This window comes from Xiphophorus couchianus, chromosome 9, assembly GCF_001444195.1.
Source record: "Xiphophorus couchianus chromosome 9, X_couchianus-1.0, whole genome shotgun sequence".
Lineage (NCBI taxonomy): Eukaryota > Metazoa > Chordata > Actinopteri > Cyprinodontiformes > Poeciliidae > Xiphophorus > Xiphophorus couchianus.
Window position 1 is genome coordinate 30,563,172 of NC_040236.1, and position 22,445 is coordinate 30,585,616.

General features: G+C 35.7%; 2 protein-coding genes across 3 annotated transcripts in view; one reads left to right on the forward strand and one right to left on the reverse strand.

Annotated features, from left to right (window-relative positions):
• The first annotated feature begins 2,348 nt into the window (after window positions 1–2,348).
• On the forward strand, window positions 2,349–13,903 carry mpl (MPL proto-oncogene, thrombopoietin receptor). Its single transcript, XM_028026711.1, has 12 exons — window positions 2,349–2,544; window positions 4,597–4,717; window positions 5,561–5,736; window positions 6,191–6,342; window positions 6,796–6,946; window positions 7,056–7,164; window positions 8,366–8,526; window positions 8,898–9,040; window positions 9,720–9,873; window positions 10,080–10,161; window positions 10,356–10,443; window positions 11,064–13,903. The coding sequence occupies exons 1-12, from the start codon at window positions 2,430–2,432 to the stop codon at window positions 11,502–11,504; spliced, it is 1,893 nt and encodes a 630-aa protein (XP_027882512.1). The 5' UTR covers window positions 2,349–2,429; the 3' UTR covers window positions 11,505–13,903.
• ddah1 (dimethylarginine dimethylaminohydrolase 1) overlaps window positions 12,603–22,445 on the reverse strand; it is a 70,572-nt gene continuing 60,729 nt past the window's right edge. For both annotated transcript variants that reach the window (XM_028026714.1, XM_028026715.1), the window contains exons 6-7: window positions 22,081–22,224; window positions 12,603–15,640 (exon numbers count right to left, since the gene is read on the reverse strand). In XM_028026714.1, coding sequence (XP_027882515.1) covers window positions 15,524–15,640; window positions 22,081–22,224 — 261 coding nt within the window. In that variant the 3' untranslated portion in view covers window positions 12,603–15,523. The remainder of the gene's footprint in view (window positions 15,641–22,080; window positions 22,225–22,445) is intronic.

Here is a 22,445-nt window from a genome sequence, read left to right on the forward strand (position 1 = left end):
GATTTATGGCTGGAATTGCTGCCAGTGGTGGATTAACAAAGTATTAACTTATTTTTTTTGGTTTTCTAGTTTTAATAAATTGGCAAAACAATTTCTCACATTGTCTTAATTTAGTATTTATGTGTAGAATTTTGAGGAAATGTAATAAAATCTGGAGCAAGTCTGTAACATAACAGAATGTGGAAAACCTGAAGCGCTGTGAATACTTGCCGGATGCACTTGTTAAAAGAAATCTGTGGATGTAACGTGACAGCATGTGAAACATTTTCAACTTTTGCAGAGCACTATGAAAGAACACTGTTAGATCTGAAAGACAAACTTTCTGGAGTACCAGTAGCTGCTGTATCTACCAGTGTGGTTGGTGATGCCGCCATTATTTGGTTGATCAGAGCCAGCAACAGATCTGTCATCTGTAAAGCTTTGCAGGAAAGCATTGCAATTCAGCTGTAAATTTTGTGTAATAAAAATCTTCCGGTTCTATCTTACTTCTTTCAAATAATAAAATAGTATAGCCACACCTGATTACATTCTGTTAATCAAATGGAGTTCATACTCTAGCACAAAATGTTCAGTAGATGTTAAGATAACCCCTCCCCTAAAAAAATAACATTTTAAGAAGTGTCTTGTTGATTTCAGAAACTCGGATAATAGGTGATTTAATCACTTTGACACTTAACCTCTTGAATTTTTTTTTCTTTTACCAGCCATTTTGTTTTTCTGTTCAGAAGTTTCATTTTAAGCAGTAGTGCTTAGTGTGAGAAAGTCCCTTTTAGAAATAGAAAATTTGAAATAGAAACATGTTTTTATTCCTCAGTGGGGAAATACAGATGAGTCAGCAGCAGTGACATGCAAAAGTAATGCATGCAGATTAGCACACAGATAAAAGCATACAACTGATCATTTAACTTTTCAGTACTTAATGAAATGAAACTATAATTACACAAAATGTAAACATATTAAGGAAGTAAAATATGACCGTTTAGTTTGTTCTTATGAATACTCAACTCCAGGGAGTAGGCTGTAAACGTATTATGGTGTTTACAATAATGTGTTGTTGTAAATACATTATAGTAAATAAATAATGTATTGTTTTGTTAGCTTTTCATTTAATATAAATATTCTTCTTTAGTTAGCAAGTTTAGTAGTTCTCTTATACTGATTTCTTACTTTTGATCTTACTTAAGCAGTTTGTCTTTCATTGTTCATGTGGTTAGTGTGGTTTGGCTATTCTGTTGCACTAACATTGAAGCTTCAACTGATATCAATCTGTGCTTTATTCTTTCAACCGTTTGGGTCCGACCTCCATGACTGCTCGACCTCCATGACAAGCATGTGACAAGTTATTTAAAATAGGACATTTTGAAAGAAGTAGAAAAACTGCAAATACAGCAGAGATGTAAACAACAGCGAGCGGTGTAACCGCTGCTATAACGGACTTGCTATAACGTTTACTGCGATACAAAGTCAATATTTAACTATAATCCACACATTGTTAACATCTGACTTCTGTAGTTTTTAAATATGGTATTTTTTATTTGCTGTAACAACAAAATTAGAGCATAAACATGTATTCAGGAGAATTTTAACTTTCTGGCCTCAGTGGTTCCCACAACACCGTCACATTTTGTTGTGGGGTGAGTCAAAAAATATATATAAATAAAAACTCTCGTTGTTTATATGTTTTACATTGATACATAATTTGTGCTGTTTTATGTTTCGGGAGATGCCAGTCTCATTTCCTATCAAAGACAAACCAATGAAAGTAATTAATATTGTCTAAATTTGCCAGGGCTATGAGCAACAGGGGCCTGCCTCTGTACGTGAGAAATAAAACCAAATGTGCTGTGCAGTAGGTCAGGATGTGGTTAATCAGCACACATGGCTTTCTCTTTGGGTACATTTTTTATTTGTTTTTCAGGATGGCACCACTGTCTCATGAACTGTAGAACAAAGAATTTGAAAGCTTATGAAATTCTGCGCTTTATATTGTAAAGTACATTATCCCGAGAAATGGTAAGTCCCAAGTCTTCTAAAGATTATATTGGCTTAACTATCATTATTCACTTACTAATCTTTTACTCTACACAACAAATAAGAATATCTAAAAATACATACAACGGAGAGCATGATAATTGGAATCTCCAGGAGTCATTTGTTATGCTCTTGTGTCCTAAAAATATGAAGAAGAAGAAGAAGAAGAAGAAGAAAAAAAACACTGTACATTTCTCCTCCTATTTTGCCTTTTTTGGTGTCAGCTTCCACCACAGATAGAGTGCACTTCCTGTTTTAGGCTCAGCTTTTTAGTTCAACCCTTCTGAACTTCTTAAATCCCACCCACATACACCCACTCAAAACTGCATGAAGTAGACACAATAAACACAAACATGAGCTGAGCTTAAATCAGGATTGGAAGCACAACACCTCAGTCAATGATGACTCAGCACTGCATATGGAAGATATTTCTCTTTAGCTTGTGGATGCATTTTGACTTGATGCCCTTCTTGCACTGCAATGCTGACATTGAGCATAATTTGTCAAAGCAAGGTAAGTGTACATATGTTGAAATGTTCAGGTGAAATTTAAACTATGTTTACCCCTGTTGCTGTACTAACTGCACTTTTTCTCTTTTGCTGGAAATGCCTATCAATTCATAGAGACATTTGTTTTGTATATTTTAAGTTTGTTGTCAGACTGTGTGTATAATTTTATCTTTAATTTAATGTGGGTTAATTGTCAGAACAAGATAACATCTTGCAGAAGACAAAGGTGCAAAAAATGCAACTCTGGCTTTGGAGAAAAACAAATATTACTTTTCTTTAAGACTCCTCATGCCTGATTTTGTATTCCCAAAAACATGACAAGTTTTGTTGAGATATTTTTGGTCCGCACCTATTGTCAAGGAGACCTGAAAAGTCTAAAAATAAATTCTTAATGTCACACTGGAATTTTTAGAAATTGTTTCATTTCTATTTAGAGAATGACAGCTGTACAAAAAATTACATTTTGCTTATTACAAACATCTTTCCTATTTTTGTTTTCAAACTCTCCAATACCACTTATTTACTGCAAAACATCTGCACAATCTGATAGTATATTCTTACATAGATTTGACTTAGCCTACAAATATTACTAAGATGTGTCATAGCATCTTTTTAATTCCAAATAGTAAAGATAGAAACTATGCGCATCATATTTATCCTGGACTGGTGTCTTAGTTTATCTTATTAGGGCTTTGTAGCAATGTTCTTTCCAGAATGAAGAGCCAGTGGAAGCTCAAACTAGCTTTTGAGGAGCTAGTGGAACAATAACCCATAATTTGTTTATCAGTTATAAACAAAGGTGTATGTTAATAAATGTGTCTTTGACCAATACGCTGACTTTAAAATCTCATAGAATTCTGTATCAACTGTCGCAAGACCCTGTAGTTTTGCCACTTGCAGTAAAATTTTAGAGATCTTAAAAGAAATCTTTTTTTCCTTAAGCCATATACTGTATGTTCTGCATAAGCTGGAAACTTTTAACGGAATATAATTTTCTGTAAGTGTGAGGCAGATTGTAAGACCCTTGTTTATCCACAGGATTTAAAATTGAAGTCTGGAAGGGAATTCTGTAACAAATACGTTTCACCTAAATAAGTTTAATGATTTATCCATTTTTGTCAAATTACCCAGCTTCTGCCAAATTTTTTATGTTAGATGTATCCAACAATTTATCACTCCCAAGTGAGCCAACAGACTGCTATCACAAATCAGGGCTTTTAAAGGAAATCCAGTTTCCCACATTTCCTTCCACTTAGCCATGTAGTCCTCATTACACCAACAGAGAAATGGAGCAAGCTGGAAAATATGATAGTAATAATAATAATAATAATAATAATAATAATAATGCTTTACCTGTGGGAGAGTCATGCCACCCATTTCCTTTCTAAGTTGTAAAGTTCCATACTGAACCCTTCACTTTTTCCTTACCAAATAAACTGGGATATTCGTAATTCCCTGAATTATCAATCCAGCAGGTTGAACTGGAAAACAGTTAACTTGAGAAACAACAAACCCATATTAAAAGGGAACTTTTTTCCTTGCCCCAATTGATTGGCACCACCAACAATTCATTTAAAATAAATAACCTACATCATTTCTGTACATAAGTTTTATTATATTGAAAGTAGACATGACCTTCATGCCCACTTTTAAACGTGGTGTAGTATCTGTGATGCTGTGGGCTCATTTGTTTCCCATTTGTTGTTGCATGGTGTCATGAGGGCTTTAAAATACAAGGTCGTTTTTGGTCTACGTGGAAATTGTCGCATTCAGCAGGATAATGTTTGACCAAATCAACTCAGAAATAATTGAGCAGACCAGAAAGCTGAACTCTTGTCATCTCAGTCATTTGATTGTGTAAAGATGAACGGTCAAAGATTTCTTTCTCTGCATGCTCAAACTTTGTAAAATGTCATAGACAAAGCCTAAGTGTTCTCCTATCTGTCAAAGTGGATATTACCAACTAGTGATGTTCTGATGTTTCAATGGCTCTCATTGACAACTATATTGTCTGTCATATATGCATCATATTTATGTGATTTTTTTTCTGGACCAGATGTTTTGCTCATACAAGATGAAGAAGATCCAAAGTGTTTCACTCGAACAATGACTGATTTCACCTGCTTCTTTGAGACCACAGACAACCGGACGTATGATTTTCTCTATAATATTGAAGGGTATGTTTTTAATAGTCCAGTTTTTCTCTGTAACACTTGTAAGTCAGTTTAAACCTCAGGTACACAAATTGGGCTCTTTGGACCTGTTGTCTTCAATCAAATAGTTCAATTATCTCTGCAGCCTTTCACCAACTTCTGCAAGAAAATGCATGAATTTGGTCCTTCGAAGACCAGAATTGTCAGCCACTGATATAAACAGTCATAATAAAAAGTAAATCTTTTTTCTCTTTTTGTAGGTGAACCCACCCCTAATAAAACAACATGTCATTGTTACTGTATGAAACCATGTTTATAGTAACTACAGCATGTACATGTGTAAAAAATTATTTTTACACATTTATTCGGAGTGGCTTTTAATTACGGTAGTTTTATTTTGTCCTATGTCACATGTATGCTGTTTTATCTCCACTTAAATTTTATCTTCATAGTTTTTTATGTTTTGTAAAGCACTCTGTTGTTTCCTACCTGTAAAAGGTACAGTTTATTTACTTACTTATTTTAGAATAGCATCAATCTAGAAAGGGCTGCAAGAGGTCCATTATTCTGCAGTTTGAAAAATATCAATTGGAGTCTGATGGAAACTTACTTTTGTACAAAGAGCTTGGAGGAAAAACACTATATGGGAGGTGTAGAATGTGTGTATGCTCCAATATGTGTTTGTTTTGTTTCCCTGCTGCAACCAAAAGGATCATCATTAAGCTTTCTTAAAGCAGAGGATGTTGAAATTATATTTTTGAGAATATTTTGGTTTAAACTGCTTTTGATCTGTGTGACATTTTCTGTAAAAATGTCTTTCTTTTCTAATATATCATGTTTCTTGTGTACACAAATTTATCACTAAAGGGACCCAAGTAAGAAGTGTAAAATGTCCATCGATGAAACAGAAAACGGAACTTTCCTACATGTCTGTTCGTTTCCACGGTGGGATATCTTTACATACGTTGGGACTAAAGTGAAAGTGGTGGATCAGACCAAAAACATCATTTTGTACAAGCGGACAGTCTATGTGGAGGATCTTTGTAAGAAACTTGTTTTAACATTGTGAATTTTTTCTTGTGAAATCATAAACAAACATTAACACTGTATGCTCAAAGTTTGATGTGTTCAGTGCTATGATAGTGCATAAACATAGGTATAAAGATGGATCTCCCCCTTTAAGCATTTTATATTGTTTTAATGCAGTTTTCACTGCCGTTTGTGAGGGTGTTTGATTCACACTTGTTCTTTTGAGTTCTCTTTAACTTTATAAATATAGAGATCAAATCTATTTTAGAGATATTGTGTTTCGTCTCAAGCTGCTGATTCCATTCAATATTTCTATTTGAATTTCATGTCTGCTTTGCATTTTAATTTGGGCTGTGATGTAAAACAAAGAAGCAAGGCTAGCCTTTTGATGTATCTTAGTCAAAGTTTTGAGAACTTCCAGTCGTATTAGAATAAATATTTTTTATTTTTGCTATATTTTATGTGCAGGTCTTCTGGATCCCCCCTCCATTGTCTCCCTACAGCCAGGAGACACTGTGGGAAAAATGCTTATTTCTCTGGACACAAATTTAAAACACATATGGAAAGAGAAATATAGAATTTGCTATTCTTCCAAGAAACTTGGGGAAAAAACAGTAGAGGTAATGTACGTTTTAAGTACTTTTATTATACTTTTTTTGCTTAAATTGAATTTATACCATACAGTGCTCAGTAAAGCCACCTCACAGATTTTGCCCATCTGTTAAGCCGAGCCATAAAACACCTTGAAATAAAACATTATAATAGATGAATTTATCATATTTTGGTCAAAACTTAAATGCATTTCCAACTCACTTTTATAGGAACATTCTTTTATGTTCCTGATGTGTACACAATCACACATTGTGTACACAATAAATACTATTTATTCAAGTATTCATACTTGAATAAATAACAAATGACTGGTCAAATATTAGTCTGGGACCAACCTATGCTAGAAAGTTGAACTATTTTAAAGAAGAAAGGATAAAACATGAACCATTTCTTTCTAATCAATCTATAAGGTAATAGTTCAAGATAAATGCTTACTGTATAGTAATACTTCTTGTTTGCAGGGAAAAGACAGTAGCGTTCTGCTCTCACTGGAACCAGGTGAGGAGGTTGAGTTTCAGGTTTCTGTGAAATGTGAAAATGGACCAGACGCACATCCTGGATACTGGAGTGCCTGGTCGAAACCTGTGCGAGCAATAGTTCCCCAAAGTACAGGTGTGTCTGACTGAAAACAGACTGGCTGGATGCAATGCCTGCACATACATATACATACTTTCTTACAACTGATGCTTATACTTAAAAAATAACAACCTTTCTCTTGTAGATGATATTTCCCTGGTATGCTTCACCTCTGACCTGCAACGTGTTACCTGTCATTGGAATAGCACCAAATATGGTGCAGAAAATGAATACAAGCTCTTCTATAACTCTAGGTACTAATATCCTTATATATATATAGGTGTGTGTTCAATCTCTGCAGGGCTCAGCATGTAAATATTGATATTTGTGATAGAAAAAGAGTAAGCTTGTGGTGTCCAAAGTTGGTCCTCGAGGGCCAATATCCTGCATGTTTTAGTTCTCCCTGGTTTAACGCACCTGGATCCAATGACAGCTCATTAGAGGCCTAAGAAGAACATCGACATGCTGAAAAGGTTGTTACTACCACCAGGGAGAGAACTAAAACATGCAGGATGCCAGCCCTAGAGGACAGACTTTGGGCACCACTGGAGTAAGCATTCATTACTTTTTTATGTTAGATGTATCCAACAATTTATCACTCCCAAGTGAGCCAACAGACTGCTATCACAAATCAGGGCTTTTAAAGGAAATCCAGCTTCCCACATTTCCTTCCACTTAGACATATAGTCCTCATTATACCAACAGAGAAATGGAGCAAGCTGGAAAACATGATAGTAATAATAATAATAATAGTAATAATAATAACAATGCTTTAGCTGTGGGAGAGCCATGCCACCATTTTCCTTTCTAAGTTTCTAAAGTGCCGGGAGAACACTTCTCACAAAAAAACAATACAGTACTACAACTTTATAAATGCAGATGAGACCAAAATAGAGATTTCCATATGAGAACCAAACAGCATTTTAAGAGAAAAACCTCAAAGCAACTGTCAAGCATGGTGGTGGGACGGTGATGGTGATTTGGTCTTGTTTTGCAGGCAGAGAATCTGCGGGAAGTTATTCAGCTGGCAACAAATTTCTCCCTGTGTCAAAGTACTCTAGTATAAATCATGAGGTCATCTGTCCAATTGTTGAACGTTGGCCAATATGGGGAAGTAAACAAATAGAAACAATCTAAGGCATTGCTATTAGCAGTGGTTCTTAAAGATACTGAAACATGGGTGGAAACACCTTTTTTTAATATAAAACAAAAAAATATCAACAAAAGCATTTTTGATATGTCATTATAGAGTCTTACAAGTGAAATAATACAGTTTCCTAGGACTATAAATTACGTGTTGATATTATATGGGCATCTAGGATGTCTGCAAAAAGGGTTTATATAGCTTAAATTCTGGACATATTATACAGAGCCTTCAAAGAGATTTTGTCAAAACAGTTGTGATTTTTATTTGTTTTTCTGCAACTTTGATGAGCTATATTCCAATTCTTACAGTCATCCTTTGAACTGGATGGAGTGTCAGGATGATGGAAATCTTTCTGACACCTGTTCTTTTCATGGAGATAAGTCTGGAGCAATGAAGGTCAAGCTCAGCAGCACTGCAGCTCCACTCAAACGACTGTTCTTCAGCAAAGAGATTGAGCTGAAAAAGTCCAGTGAGTAATACTGAGTTACACTTCACTGAAGAAAAACTCTAAGATGTGCTTTCTTTGTTTAGAACAGTTCAAGTTCTTATGGGAAGTTGTGTTTATGAGGTCAATCCTTATTAGGAAGTACAGAATACCACTATTATTTCTATAAATCTATCAAATATGCACAACTTTGGTATATATGTAAGAGAAACAATCATGGACAATCAATAATATTTTTATTTCTATAGGTCATCAAAGTACACAAATAAATTTAATGGAATCTTTTCTTGTGCTCAATTTCTTAAACAATGCAGTAAGTTATTGATTTTCTCACAGGCCATGTTTCATCAAAAAAGTAAGACTTTTACATAACCTTTTGTGATTCATGTTAACAGTTAAAAGTGGCCCACCAAGTCATCTGAAAGGAGAACTGATTAACGACAAGTTGTGCTTGGAGTGGGAAGCTCCTCTCCTGTCTCTGTTAAACCACATGGTGTATGAGGTTGATGTTCAGATCGAAGCAGTTGAAGACTTCAGGGTAAGTTAGATCCACCAACAAAAGCGGAACTGATCAACAACTTAAAAAATACTCTTTCAATGAGAATAACAATGGTGGGCAACATTTTCGTCCCTACATACTTTTTTTTCATCTGGAAAAAAGTTAAGGAGTGAAGGAAACGACACACACAAAACAAAACAAGACACACAGAAAATACTCAGCATTAGTCAAAGACAAACTTTTCAAATTTTGGTTGGTTTGCAGAATTAATTGGATTTATTATGTAAATATGGAAACAAAAACAAAAGAAGCAGAAGTTCAGAGCTCACCATGACGGTTCTACAATCATGTACAGTCTTGTTGTTCTTGGTAATCCGAAAAAGGCAACAAAAAAAAAAAAAAAAGTATTATGTTTTGACCTTTTGTTTAACCCTGTACTCAATGTTAGTGTTAATCCTGTCTTGAAAGTTTCATTATCATACCACAAGATGGCGCCAAAAGAAAGAAATTGTCACGTCAACATGATAGGCCTTAAATGTTCCAAAATTTCAAATGTATGTAAAATTAAGGTTTCTAAAGGTTTGTATTTATGAGGTACTACAAAACCTTAAATAATGTACCAAAAATGCATAAACAAATGAGAATGCATGCATCAAATATGAAGACAAATAGTATGGATATGGATTTATTTAATTACTTTTTTTATTTCTACCCGCAGATAACAAAACAGCGAAACACCAGCATGTGTGTGCGTCTTTCATCAGGAGGCCAGTTCAGTGTAAAAGTTAGAGCTAAACCTGATGGGTCGATTTATTCAGGACACTGGAGTGACTGGTCAGATGTCCTCTCAGGTACCACCACTGATAATACAGGTAAGTCTGAAATAATAAAAAAAAAAAATATTAAAGTTTTTAAAAAAAACTTTTTAATTTGTTTAGAATGAAAATGTTCCATTTTTATTTTTATAAAAAAAATAAAAATAGCAACCTAATTAAATGTAGTTTTATTAATTTTGCTTCATGAATAAAAACATAGTTGTAGAAACGCATAATTCTAACTTCAGTTCCACTGTTTCCAGACATGCAGCTCGTGTGGTGTTTCTATGTTTCCATCCTGGTCATAACTATCAGCTTCATCACAACCATTTTACTTTGTCGCAGGTACTTTTGTTTTCAACTATTTCATTTTGTTGTAAAAGCAATTATAAATTTATTTTATGTCCTTTTTAAAACAAATATCACTATTTAGAAATAATACATTTTCTGAAACTGATCTAGTATTTGAAGAAATGGAAAAGTATTAGAAAAAAAAACAACATCCTTATGAATTAATTTTGGTTTTTTGTTTTTTTTAGGAAGCTCAAGCTGTTTTTTTGGCCACCAGTGCCCAACTTTGAAAAGGTTCTGCAGGGCTTCCTGACAGACATCAACCAGCAGAAATGGGTAATGTCTGACAGGATTTAAAGTAATTATAAGCAATCATACACAAAACAACAACAAATAAAAACAAAATGGTAGCACAAAATAACACAGTGTGTAATTTCCCAGAACTTAAAAGTCATTTCCAGGACTTACCAGCCACCTTTGTGAAAATTTCATGAAACACAGTGGTTGCGTTCCTGCAACTTGTAAGTTACTTTGTAAGACATTTCAGATACTTTACTGAATAGTCCAGAAAGTAACTCCTAAGTTTACCAGGAAACAAACTGGGAAACCCAGAAAAAAAAATACCAGTAAATTCTGTTCTATGAAAGAAGAGGCTCCATTAAATAAAAAAATGTTGCTGTCACTGAGACATTTTTTAAATAAAAATCCACCACTTTGTAAAACTTCTAATTTATTTAATATTGCTCTCATTTTGTTAGAATCCTCAAGAAAAAAAACACAAATTATAATCTTGTTTTGTCCCCCCACATGTTCACCAATACAAAAACTATTTTTTGTACTTCATCATAAAACAAATACAAATGTATAATAAATGTCAACAGAATTAATACATTTAAAGCTTAATGTCTAAATAAATTCTAAGTTATTCAACATGAGTTACTGTACTCACCTTACAGGACCCTCCAGTCACATCGAAGCTGTATTTTGAAGAAACAACGTCCTCTGTAGTGGAAATCATGTCTGCTGAGCTTCCAGTACTCAACAAGCCTACTGAAGAATTTGACTTCCTCTCCTCTGATGGAAGCTTTTCCATTGAGGAACAGGCAGATGGAAGTTCTGGGAGCGAAACCCTCAGAGACTATGTAACTCTGAAGAAAGATCTCTCCATACACTGCCTTAAGGAAAACTGTTATGTTTATGAGCAGTTTAAAGATGGAAAATATCCTGAAGAAGGAGATAAACTTTATACTACATGCTGCTGTCTTAAGCCTTGCTCGTGCAACAACTATTTTAACCATTCTTACCTACCGATGTCTCAGTCTACAGACAGCTTGAGTAAAAATATTAATGTCAGAGACGATGAAAGTAACCTCTATACTAACCTTTCCCTCGACTAAACATGCAACACAAGTCTGCTTCCAACTTAAGTTTTCTGTACAGAAGCGATCAATTCACATAGAGCATTAACAGATACTGGTTTCACCAAAGCATAGTTAGCAGGTTTTGAACAAATCATCTTGCTGGTTTGTCCTGTTATATTTTCAGTAAAATCTACATTTGAAAAACAATTAAAAACAAGAAGGGTGACGATAAAAATGAAAAGGAAGTTTTATGTTAAAACATTACTACGGATATATAGAAAAAAGCTTGAAATGTTTATTATAACTGGTGTAAAAATAAGTGCTGTCATAAATGCTCTTTTTTATGCAGTCGTTTTTAGAGTATTTTGGATTATGCTGAACATATAATAACAGTTCTTATATTTTTCATGTAACATTAAGTTCAAATATTAGCAACTAACTTTACATTCTGTTGTATGGGGCAATATAGTAGTAATTTTTTAAAACTATTTGTAGCTGTTCTGTATAGTAATCCATTACTTTATTGCCTCAGAGCTTGTATACTTACAATATAAATTTGAAATTTTGTTTTTAAAAAATAAAGGCCGTCAGGGTTCTTAGAGAGAAAAGTCTTGCAAAGTCTTTGATAAGTATAGAAAAATAAAACAGAAGTAATATAATAATAATAATTCAGGTGTTTTTATGTGTTTTTTTTAAATTGTATCAGGCAATTTTTGAAATGCAAAGTTAGTACTATGAGCTATATCCTGATACAGTGCATCTCTCCTCTTGTGGTTAATGTGTACTATATACTGTCGCTGTTTTAAATAAAGTAAGTCGTAAATCTGGAAAAGTATGAAACATATATAGTACATTATGCGCATTGCGCAGGCACCTTGTACTTTGTTCTGTAGTTCTTGTTTAATAACACTAGGTGGCAGCACACATCAACTTGCCGATATGTGCTACCGCAATGAGGGACTTCAAGGGGCCACGGACTGAATCTGTACCAAAATCATAAACTCACATTTTCTCAGGCTTTGTGATCTTGTGAACTTTTTGCATACTCATATGAGATATGAGGATTAAGATGTCATTATTTGTTTTAAAAGAAGTTTCAACTCTAAGGTTAATAAATGACTCACAACACAGATGAAAGCTAATGTTAATTTATTCATAAAAGAGGAAAAGGCTCAAGTATAGAGGAGTTCAACAATTTGAATTAAAACCAAAACACCTGAGATGGAACAATAACATCTTAACAACTAGGAGTGGATGTAAACCCTACATGTTTGACGTTTTAAAAGCTTTAAGATATTTTTTATCTAAACCCAAATTTAGATAATTTTGCAATTTATCTATATTAGTTCTGAATTACAGTCCAAGTATGGGGGATCATTATACTGCAGCTAAGGCATTAGAAAAAAAACTATCCAGTCCAACTACTGTTTGCTATCACACCAGCAGCAGATCAGCAGAGTCTGCCAGGGCATATGATGTCACAGTCATAAAGTAGCCCAACGTTGTCCATGAGGAATTAGGAGAAAGGTGGGAGACAGAATGTGTTCAAAGTGAGAGGCAACAGAAGAAGAAAATTTGAAAGGGCCAGTGTTTACTCCCCAAGCTGCTTTTCCTCCCGACATGAATTCTTTCCATGTTTCATCACTGCCCTCTTGCCCATACGCTAATGTCTATGGGGGGAGGTTGAGTCACCTCCTGATGTCATTTCCTCAACTTTCACAGACAATCACACCGAGAACCAGAGCTGCCTCAGATGTGATGGACATGCAGGGTTGTGGACATGTGTTTGTATTTATCGTGTTGTCATGTTTACAGGCCTCAAACACGAATTCGCCAACAACGGAAATGAAGCTACTTAAGCAGCAACAACATCAGGTAGGCTTCTACTGGAAGCTCATCACACGGCTGTGGTTAATTGGTCCTGAAAACTCTGACTGCAATCACATTTGGTCCTGTTGAATTTTGTGCTATAGAGAGTGCTGACAGGATGGCGTACATCAGATTCTGACGGAAAAACTGCCAAACAAGAATAACAAACATCCAGTGTAATCAAAAACACAGGCAGAACTAATGATGTTGGAGAAAGTGCAGCAACCTCAGAGTCGTTCAGCGGGAAAAAAGTCATTGATTTTCCACAAAGGCACTGGCAGAAGTAGGAAGGAAGGTTGTGTTGGTTTCAATAAAAACATACAGTGCCTTTAAAAGTATTTTCTACATTTTGTCATGTTAAAACCACAAATGTTAATGTTCTTACCTTATGTAAATAAGGTACATACAGTACATTACCTTGTATTTTATGTGATATTTTACCACAAAGCAATACATGAATATCTATCCCAGTCAGCTTTTATTCCAGTATTGCCCTGCCTTAAACTATGGTCATATTCCCCATCATCATCATTTTGTCATCTTTTACCAGCTCCTGGTAAGAGATGGTAAAAAAGCAACACCATAGTATGACGATACCAACACCTTGTTTCAAAGTGGAAATGGTTTGTTCAACTTCAGAAATGAGGTTTTCAAAGGTTGGCATAGGGTTGTATAATCTTCTTCGTATTTTATGCCACAACAAAATGATTGTATTTCTTGGTCTTCATGATTGTTTGATAAGGGTCTAATACTGGGTCTTTAAGGAATTACTGCATTAATATTGAAATTTAATCCCACAAAGGTGGCACTATTAACTAATTAGTTGACTTCTAAAGGCAATTGGTTGCTATTTGGAGGTATCAGAGTTAAGAAGGTTCAATACTAATAAATGTAACTCTTCAAAGTTTTACTTTAAAAAATGAAAACTATGTGTAATTTTCTTCTACTTCACAAATATGCACTGATTTCTGTTGGTCTATTACATAAAGTGAAATGAAATATCTGTTGTTGTAACATGACTAAAATGTGAAAAAAGTTGAATGTGTGTGATTTCTTATGCAAGGCACTACATTCATGATCTTCGCATGGTTGGTACAGTATATTTTAATTTAACTGTTTTTTTTTTCCAACAAACATGCTGTAACTGTTGATGGTTGTGCAGTATTACATAGCAAACTGGATTTTAACGAACAATTTGTTTAATCAAGAGTTATTAAAAGTAAGAGTGATAATGGATTTTGAGGGGCAGACATTTTAACATCAAAACAAGAATGGATTAAAAAAAAGAAGTTTACAATCATCATACCAGAAGACTTTTCAAGCTTTTTGCTACATTGCCATTTTTAAACATATTTATGTATTTTCAGAATTAGATTCAGCACCAAGTGTATGGAAACAGTCAGAATTTTGCTGTGAATGGGTAATAAAAGTGAAACTATGGTTTAGGTGACAGTTCTAGCTGAACTGGTTTCTTTGATGTTGGTCCAGAATACATTTCTTTAAAAATGCAAGTTTACTCACACTATGTAGGCACAAGAGCACACAAAAGGTAAATCACAGTCAAAATGGTGCATGTAAACAATATAATCTAACTCTATACACATCTTCTTTTAGATCTGCAGAACAATGTTATTAATATTTCAGCTTACAATGACAAAATAGGAATCTATTGAATCTGTGTTAATTTCATTGAGGTTCTCTGTAAGGGTCATAAACACTGAATGGTATTCACAGATTAGTCAATACATAAGCTATGAATCCTCATAAGATTCAAGGATGTAAATCAACATGGCACATACATTCCTCTACTGATTTTAAACAATATCTAACATTATAAGAGACAGCTGTTTTGGTCCTGTTGTTCACCGTTTACATAGTGAACACTGTCGGTGTTAAGTTTTGGGGCAAAATAGCACGATTATCAATCCTGATTTTTTATAAAGACATTGGTAACCTGATGCTTTATGTTGATCATCTAAACTACTCTCACATTTTAACTACCGGTAGTCTTATTGTAATTTCAGTGTACTGGAGAGATGACCTGATGGTTCCCTTTAGATTTTATGCAATAAAAACCACTGAAAGTGCTCCTCTCTCCTCTAACTTGCTCTTTTTGTTCAACATTAAGCTGTTTACCAGCTGCAGTGCTTGATTACCATGCACTGAAAGATCACTTTTCAACATGCTCAGATGTTTGGATTCTTGCTGATGAGCACAGAGCAGCATGTGAGAGCTCCATCCACTTTCACTTTCTCCATGTTGGACACAGGAATCAGCATGTGGTCTTTCAGCTTTTCAAACACCTGCAAGACACAAAGACAAGAGTATCAGCACAGACCTTCAATTTTATTTTGTGTTTACAAGATATTTAGAAAATTTATGCCACATTCAGTCTAGTGAAATTGGAAAACATGTCTTATGAATTTGACTCTGTTCATTACTTTTCTGACCCAGTTCAGTCAGTGGCTCAGCTGCATCAAAAAAAAAAAGTTGTCTGGATGATCCAAGTTAGGAGAATTTTTTAGAAGATCTTGCCAGATAGTCAGGTAGATAGGAACTCAGAGTGAATCCTTCCGTAAAGCAGATTTTTTACAACCCTATCCTGAAATCTTGTGCATTTGTCTCATTTCAGAAACGCTAAACGACTTAATAAATGCAAATATAAAATTTGAATGCTGCAAAAATTCTAGCCGTAACAAGCTTGCAAGACATGACAGCTATTGCCACAGGCAATTATGGTGATTCAAGAGTTGCGTTACCAAGGGAAGTCTTTACATTACCACATTTCTAGTAGAAAGTACACTCCAAGTTCTCTTCAGGTACTCTCGGTTGCTCCCACAGTCCCAAAGTTTGCATCTTAGATTTATTTGTTTCTCTAAATTGCCCTTAGGGCTGTTTGTCCCGTGATGGTCTGAAAACCTGTCCACGATGTACCCCAATTTTTTTTCACTGACCACTGAAGTTAGACACCAGCCCCCCATAGATCCTGGGTAAATAAAGTAAATAAAAACAAGCTAAAGTGTTTTTTTACAGGTAAGATGATAAATAGCCTGAATTTGTATAGCACTTTATCAAGTCAGATGATTTCAGAGCAGTTCACCCATTCATACACACATTCATGTTGGAAAGCCACATTGTAGCCACAGCTGTTCTGGGGCAGACTGATACAAGCACATCTGCTATGCAATCAGCGCCACTGGACTCTCTAACCACAGCCAGCAGGCAAATCAAGTAAAGCATCATAGCCAGGAGACAAGAACTGAGCGGCTGGTTCGAACCAGCAACCCACCGATTACAGGACAAATCCCAATCACCTGAGATGCTAGTTGGGCTATCTGTAGTTTAGATGAAAACAGGACAGAGAAAAAAGAAACCAAAAAGTGACTTATTTTTGTTTGCAATATTCCACAAATTAAAAATAATGTACATCATAGTGATGTTGTATGAGGAACACATAACTGCCACAGGGAAATGTGCAAAATACGCAAAATGTCTTCTATGGACATTTAGCACTATTCATATGAAAGGTAAATTTTGCTTAGTATTAACATACTAAGGGTTTTCTCACTGTAGCTGCAGCTTTTTTATATAAATAAACTAAATACTGCTTCCGCCAGTCATTTCTAGCATTAACCGGAATGAACTTTACAAATGAAATACAATTATTTGTGGACAGACAAGTGATTGTTAAATTGCTTTTGTTGGCATAGATCCCAGGGGAGAGACACAAAATATTAAGCAAGAGAACAGCTCTAAACATTTTCTCATCTCTAAGCAAATTCTCCAAACAAAAAAAAAAGAAAAGAAAATGGAGTGAGAACTATTACAGCGTTCTCGAAAGACCCTTGTAAAGTAATGTGTCACACTGTGGCCATTTTCCAAAAGAAAACCACTGTTTTCCTACTGCACTTCCAAACCAGGACATTTTTCTCTTTAAACTTTTGCTTCAACCCTGTAGTGATATCAAGTGAGGCCTTAAAGCACAACCAGGGGGACCAACTAAACACACTTACAAAGGAGTGATGCAATATGGCGTACAAAGCTTCTGTTGATGCAGATGATATCTTTAACGTCACTACAATGACTGCTTAGAATGTTGTGTAATGGAGCAACATAAGCCAGATCTCAGCTGAAACAATGACACTCCCCTTTCACAAACAGTATTGTAGTGTTCAAAACTATGGTGTTAATGCATGTTCCTACACAGTTTTCACTTTACTCCTTTTTCGTGCATTGTCTAAATTACTACACTGTGGAAATCTGCCTGTGCTCATTTGTCCCCAACTGCCGTCTGTTGAAAAGAAATGTCTACATGGCAACGGGAATGTGATGACGAACTTAGCTGTAATGCTTAAAATGTTCAGCAGTATTAGTTGTCCATTGAAATTTGCAAACATTTCCATCCTTCTGTACTTCTTGACCTTTTGTTAATACAGACACCCATAAAAAGTAATTTATGTTTTTGATGTATCCATCAATATATTGTACTTTGCTTATCCTCTCCTTACTTAAACTATCCAGCTCATCAGCAGGACCCCAACACCTAAGCCTTAAATTCTGGTTCTGTCCAAGAGTCTGCTCTCACAGGCAGGTGCCCAGAAAATCTCTAATGGGAGGCATCTTGATTGGATGCCCAAACAACCTCAAATGACTCATAACAGAGGACCAGCGGTTCCACTTCAAGCTCCCACTGGATGATTGTGTGCTCTCCCTCTCACTAAGGCCCACCCAGCCTATGGAGGAAACACATTTCAGCCACTTATATCCGAAATCTTGTTCTTTCAGTTTTTCATCGTTAAACGGTCATAATAAACCATAAGATTTCCCTATTTGGCTCTGCTCATTCTTTACCTCAACAGCCCAAGTCCTTAAGACAGTCTATCCATCTCCCATTTTTTTCTTGTTAAGAAAACTCCAGGATATCTCAACTCCTCAGCAAAAGAGACTCAGCACTAAGCTGTAGGGCAAAAGAGCTGACTCTTATATCAGCTCAGAAACCATACAGTTCACCGAGGATAACTATATGGTTGTTATCTTCAAATGGCATCAAAATCAGATCATCGGCAAAAAAACAGAGCCTGAGATTCCAAATCAGACCCCATTATCCCCACACTTTAAGATTTTATCCATGACGAGGGTAAGCCACAAGGCTTAGACTTCATTTTTCTGTCCAAAACGCTGAGGCAGCTCTAAATTTGGCTATTCAAGGACCGAACAGCTTAAAAGCAACCTTCACACCTAAAGCTCCAACACAGCACTCGTTAATTCTCCAACACAACACCCATACAAAATAGCCCAAGAGACATAGTTGCATGCACTCTCCAGAACTCCAGGAGCATTAGACAGCCAAACTGAAAAGTCTATATTTGAAAATGGCATTTGCTTTTATCTTGCCATTTTGATTTCCTTGTGCACAAAAGTAGACATTTCAGTGACAGGTTTTTCATTTTCTTAGTTCCGTTTTCAGTCAAGAAAAAAACTTAGAGGATTGCTTTACTGCCACCAAGAAGTCTTACCCTTAGGTTATCAAATAAAAATTTTTTCAGGAAAGGTCGAGATTTTGCATGGCTTTTAGAAACACATTCACATTAATGACTTTTCTTCTGTTTACAGAACCTGTTCACCCTCATATTCCATCTTTTTAAAATCATATCAAGCCTATTTCTTATTACAGCAGAAAGGACTTATGTTTTGGGTCAGGTTGACATAGTCCCAAATAGTAGGATCATAAGTTACTGGGGCTTTTATATGCTTCATTTATTTAACTCCGGACTTCCAAGACATAGCTAACCCTTTCATATGCCAGACCTTTAGTCTGTCATACCCCACCAATCTTCTCATGACCCCCTGGTTTTGTTTGTGTAAAACTCTTATGTAACTTCATGAGCAGCTAAAAATAGAGCGGAGGTCAGGGCAGTCAGTGTTTGGAGGCAGATGTCTTGCACAGTTCCTCGGTGATTATGTAGACAAATCTCCACATCTCACAGGAAGAGTAAGCAAAAATTTCCCCTGGGAAAAATTTACCTACTCCAGACCCACTGCGCAAAACATGACAGTCTGCTCTGATTAAGCAGCTCCTGCTGTTTTACTGAGTCTGGTGTTAATAATATATATTTCCCTAAGTTACAAAATCTTATATATGTGCAAATATGGCACAGAAAGTAGACTTTGTAATAGTTTTTGGTATGCTTGAAAAACATAGATGAAATGGTATCACAAATCAGCAACAGTGCCTTGTGTGTTAATCCTTGAACTTATATTTAGACATTGTAAACCACAAATGTAAATGTTTGGGGAATTTATGCGATAGACCAACTCAACTTGGGGTAATAAGAGAAAAACAATATTACATGGTTTTCAGAAATGATTTAAAAAAAATGCATGGCGTGTCATTGTGTTCAGTCTCAAATTTGCAACAAACTCTCCCACCTGAGTTGTGGATCTTTGCAGCTCCTTCAGAGTCTCTATCAGACTCTTACCTGCTTTTCTGAACAGTACTATCATTGCATTGAACTGAGTAGTGGTGTATAGCATGTTCAAAGCTTGGGATATTGTTATATACTGTAACCTCCCCTTATGATTCTCCACAACTTCACCCCTGACCTTGATTGATTATTAGTCTTCATGAGGCTTTAGTTCACAGACATTTCCTTTTTAACCCTCAGTAATGTGCTAATTTGTGTTGGTCTACCAATATAATCGCTGTAAAATTTATTGGAGTTTGAGGCTGATGGCAAAAAGGTTCTGGAGGAATACTTTTGCAAGGCACTGTACATTCTTCACAAACCTATCCAAATAGACTGTTAAAAGGTACTCCCAAAGCAAGCAGCATTATATACACAAATAGATTTTTATCATGCTCAAGCTAAATTCCATCAGCAATTCTTCCTGGAAAAAAACAGAAACTTCTTTGCAGATTTAGGTCCAAAGACACATCATTTTGTGAATTCCTCCTTCTAAAAATAGCTGGCAAGGATTGGGCCTTTAACCACAGAGTACATTTTGAGGTTTGAACACTGTCTCTGCAGACTGTGTGTTGCCAAGTTTAATCTTGTGAGAACCATTATGACTTGTTGTGATTTGGAGTCACCCCAAAGAATCAAAATAACACAGCTACTGCTCAGTCTTCCCTGACCCAGCAGACAAATGGAGAAAATAACACATAATTCATGTCAAGCAGCCACATGGAATATACATGTCATGGGTCAGAGACACAATTTTCCTTAAATCTAAGCCGTTTGAGACTTTAATGCTACTGTACTGTATATTTGTGGGGAACATTTAGCCGTGTATGTTTCTAGACAAGTGACTGTGCAAACATATTTTCTTAAGTTTGTGATTAAATTTTAATCACAAAGGGTGATTCAATAAAAGAAAACAATTTTAAAGATTTTTTTTTAATGGCACTCCTCTGGTCATTGGTAAGCTTGGTATAAATGGTGTTTCTCGTGAAGAAGAGGCTCACAAATCACAAGGACTACCTGGGTAACAAAATCAATTTGGTTCACTTCAATCTAGAAAATCAAATGAAAGGTGTTTTATGTATGTATGTATGTATGTATGTATGGATGGATGGATGGATGGATGGATGGATGAATGGATGGATGGATGGATGGATGGATGGATGGATTGGTGGGTGGATGGATGGATGGATGGATGGATGGATGGATTATTCAACAATAAAAATACTTGAAAATGGTCAGTGTTATTTATACATGTTTACATAATAGTACTGTGCAGACATTTGAGAATAAAAGGTTTAAATTTAAACTTTGGAATTGTACCATTCAATAAAGTCCAATTATTGGGGGGGTTAAAATAATTTTTGATGTGGCATTTTCTTAAAGTTATCAAGAAAAATATTTTCTCACAATGTACTCTTTTAACAGTTTATCATCTATAGCTTGGTACCTGTCTGAAACAACAATTAATTAATTTTCAGCTTAGAGTAGTCAAGTTAAGGTTTTAGTTTAAATATTTAGGATTTCAAACACAGCTGAAAGACCTTCAAAATGGAATAAAAATCATTTTAAGTAAGAGCTGGGCTGCAAAAAAGCAATAAAAAACTTGCCCAGGGAGCGACTGAGAAGACTATTGATCTCTGCAGAGCTATCTATGCTGCCCTGGGTGAGAGCCATATTTCCAAAAAGTGCCACTCCTTCGGACTCCTCTGGACTCACCCATAATGATGACCATCACAAAGGGATGTATATGAATGGATAGGACAGGCATGATAAAAACTTGCACCTCTCAACGAAGATGTAAAGGTTTGGAGACTTTCAATGTAATCGCTATAACTAAACTCTTTTGTGTATAAAATTATATTTGATTCATTGTCACTGAAAACATCCATTTGGACCCGCCTCAATGAACGACTCAAGTTTTGATGGAGAAGATAAAACGCTTTGGTGTTCCTTGGTTTTAGACTTGTCCGAACCTGGTCCACAACAGTTCAATTCATTGAAAATTGCAGCTTCTTTTGTTTAAAAAAGCCCACTGTGGTCAGAGGAAAATAACTATGTAGCTCATGCAGGGGTTCTCTCTCTTGCCAATTGTTTTTTTCAGAGTTCTGGGGAGGATGAAGTGCAACATAGACAGCCTCTCCTTAAATCTAAGCCGCCAAGCCAATCTGGCTGTCCTGATGGTGGTCCTTCCTACCGCAGGTGTTACCGTTAGCATCCTTGATGACAGTGTAATTGTGCATTTGAGAGAAAGTAAGTATGGGATTTGAGATGAATATTACCTTCACACTCTCTGGATACTCCTCCGCTGTGCAGTGAAGAAGCACGTGTCCTTTGTTGGGAAGATTCATGTAGACACAGTTGGCAGCAATGTCATCTGGCACCGTCAGCTTGTCATAGCGATGGTCGCTCATTTGCTGCATAATCTGATGAGGAAACATACATTTTGATGTAAATATGAGAGTCCACACAGTGGATAGAAACACAAACACAAAACAGACTTCCACTCAGATTCCTTGACTCAGGATCGAGCCCACAATCCCAAAAGTAGCTCAGCATCCTTTGACTCGCCAAACCGCTGTGGGTGACTGAGGGGGTTGGGGGGGGCTTAATGGAGAACACAGGAGCAGACAGACATTCCTTCTCA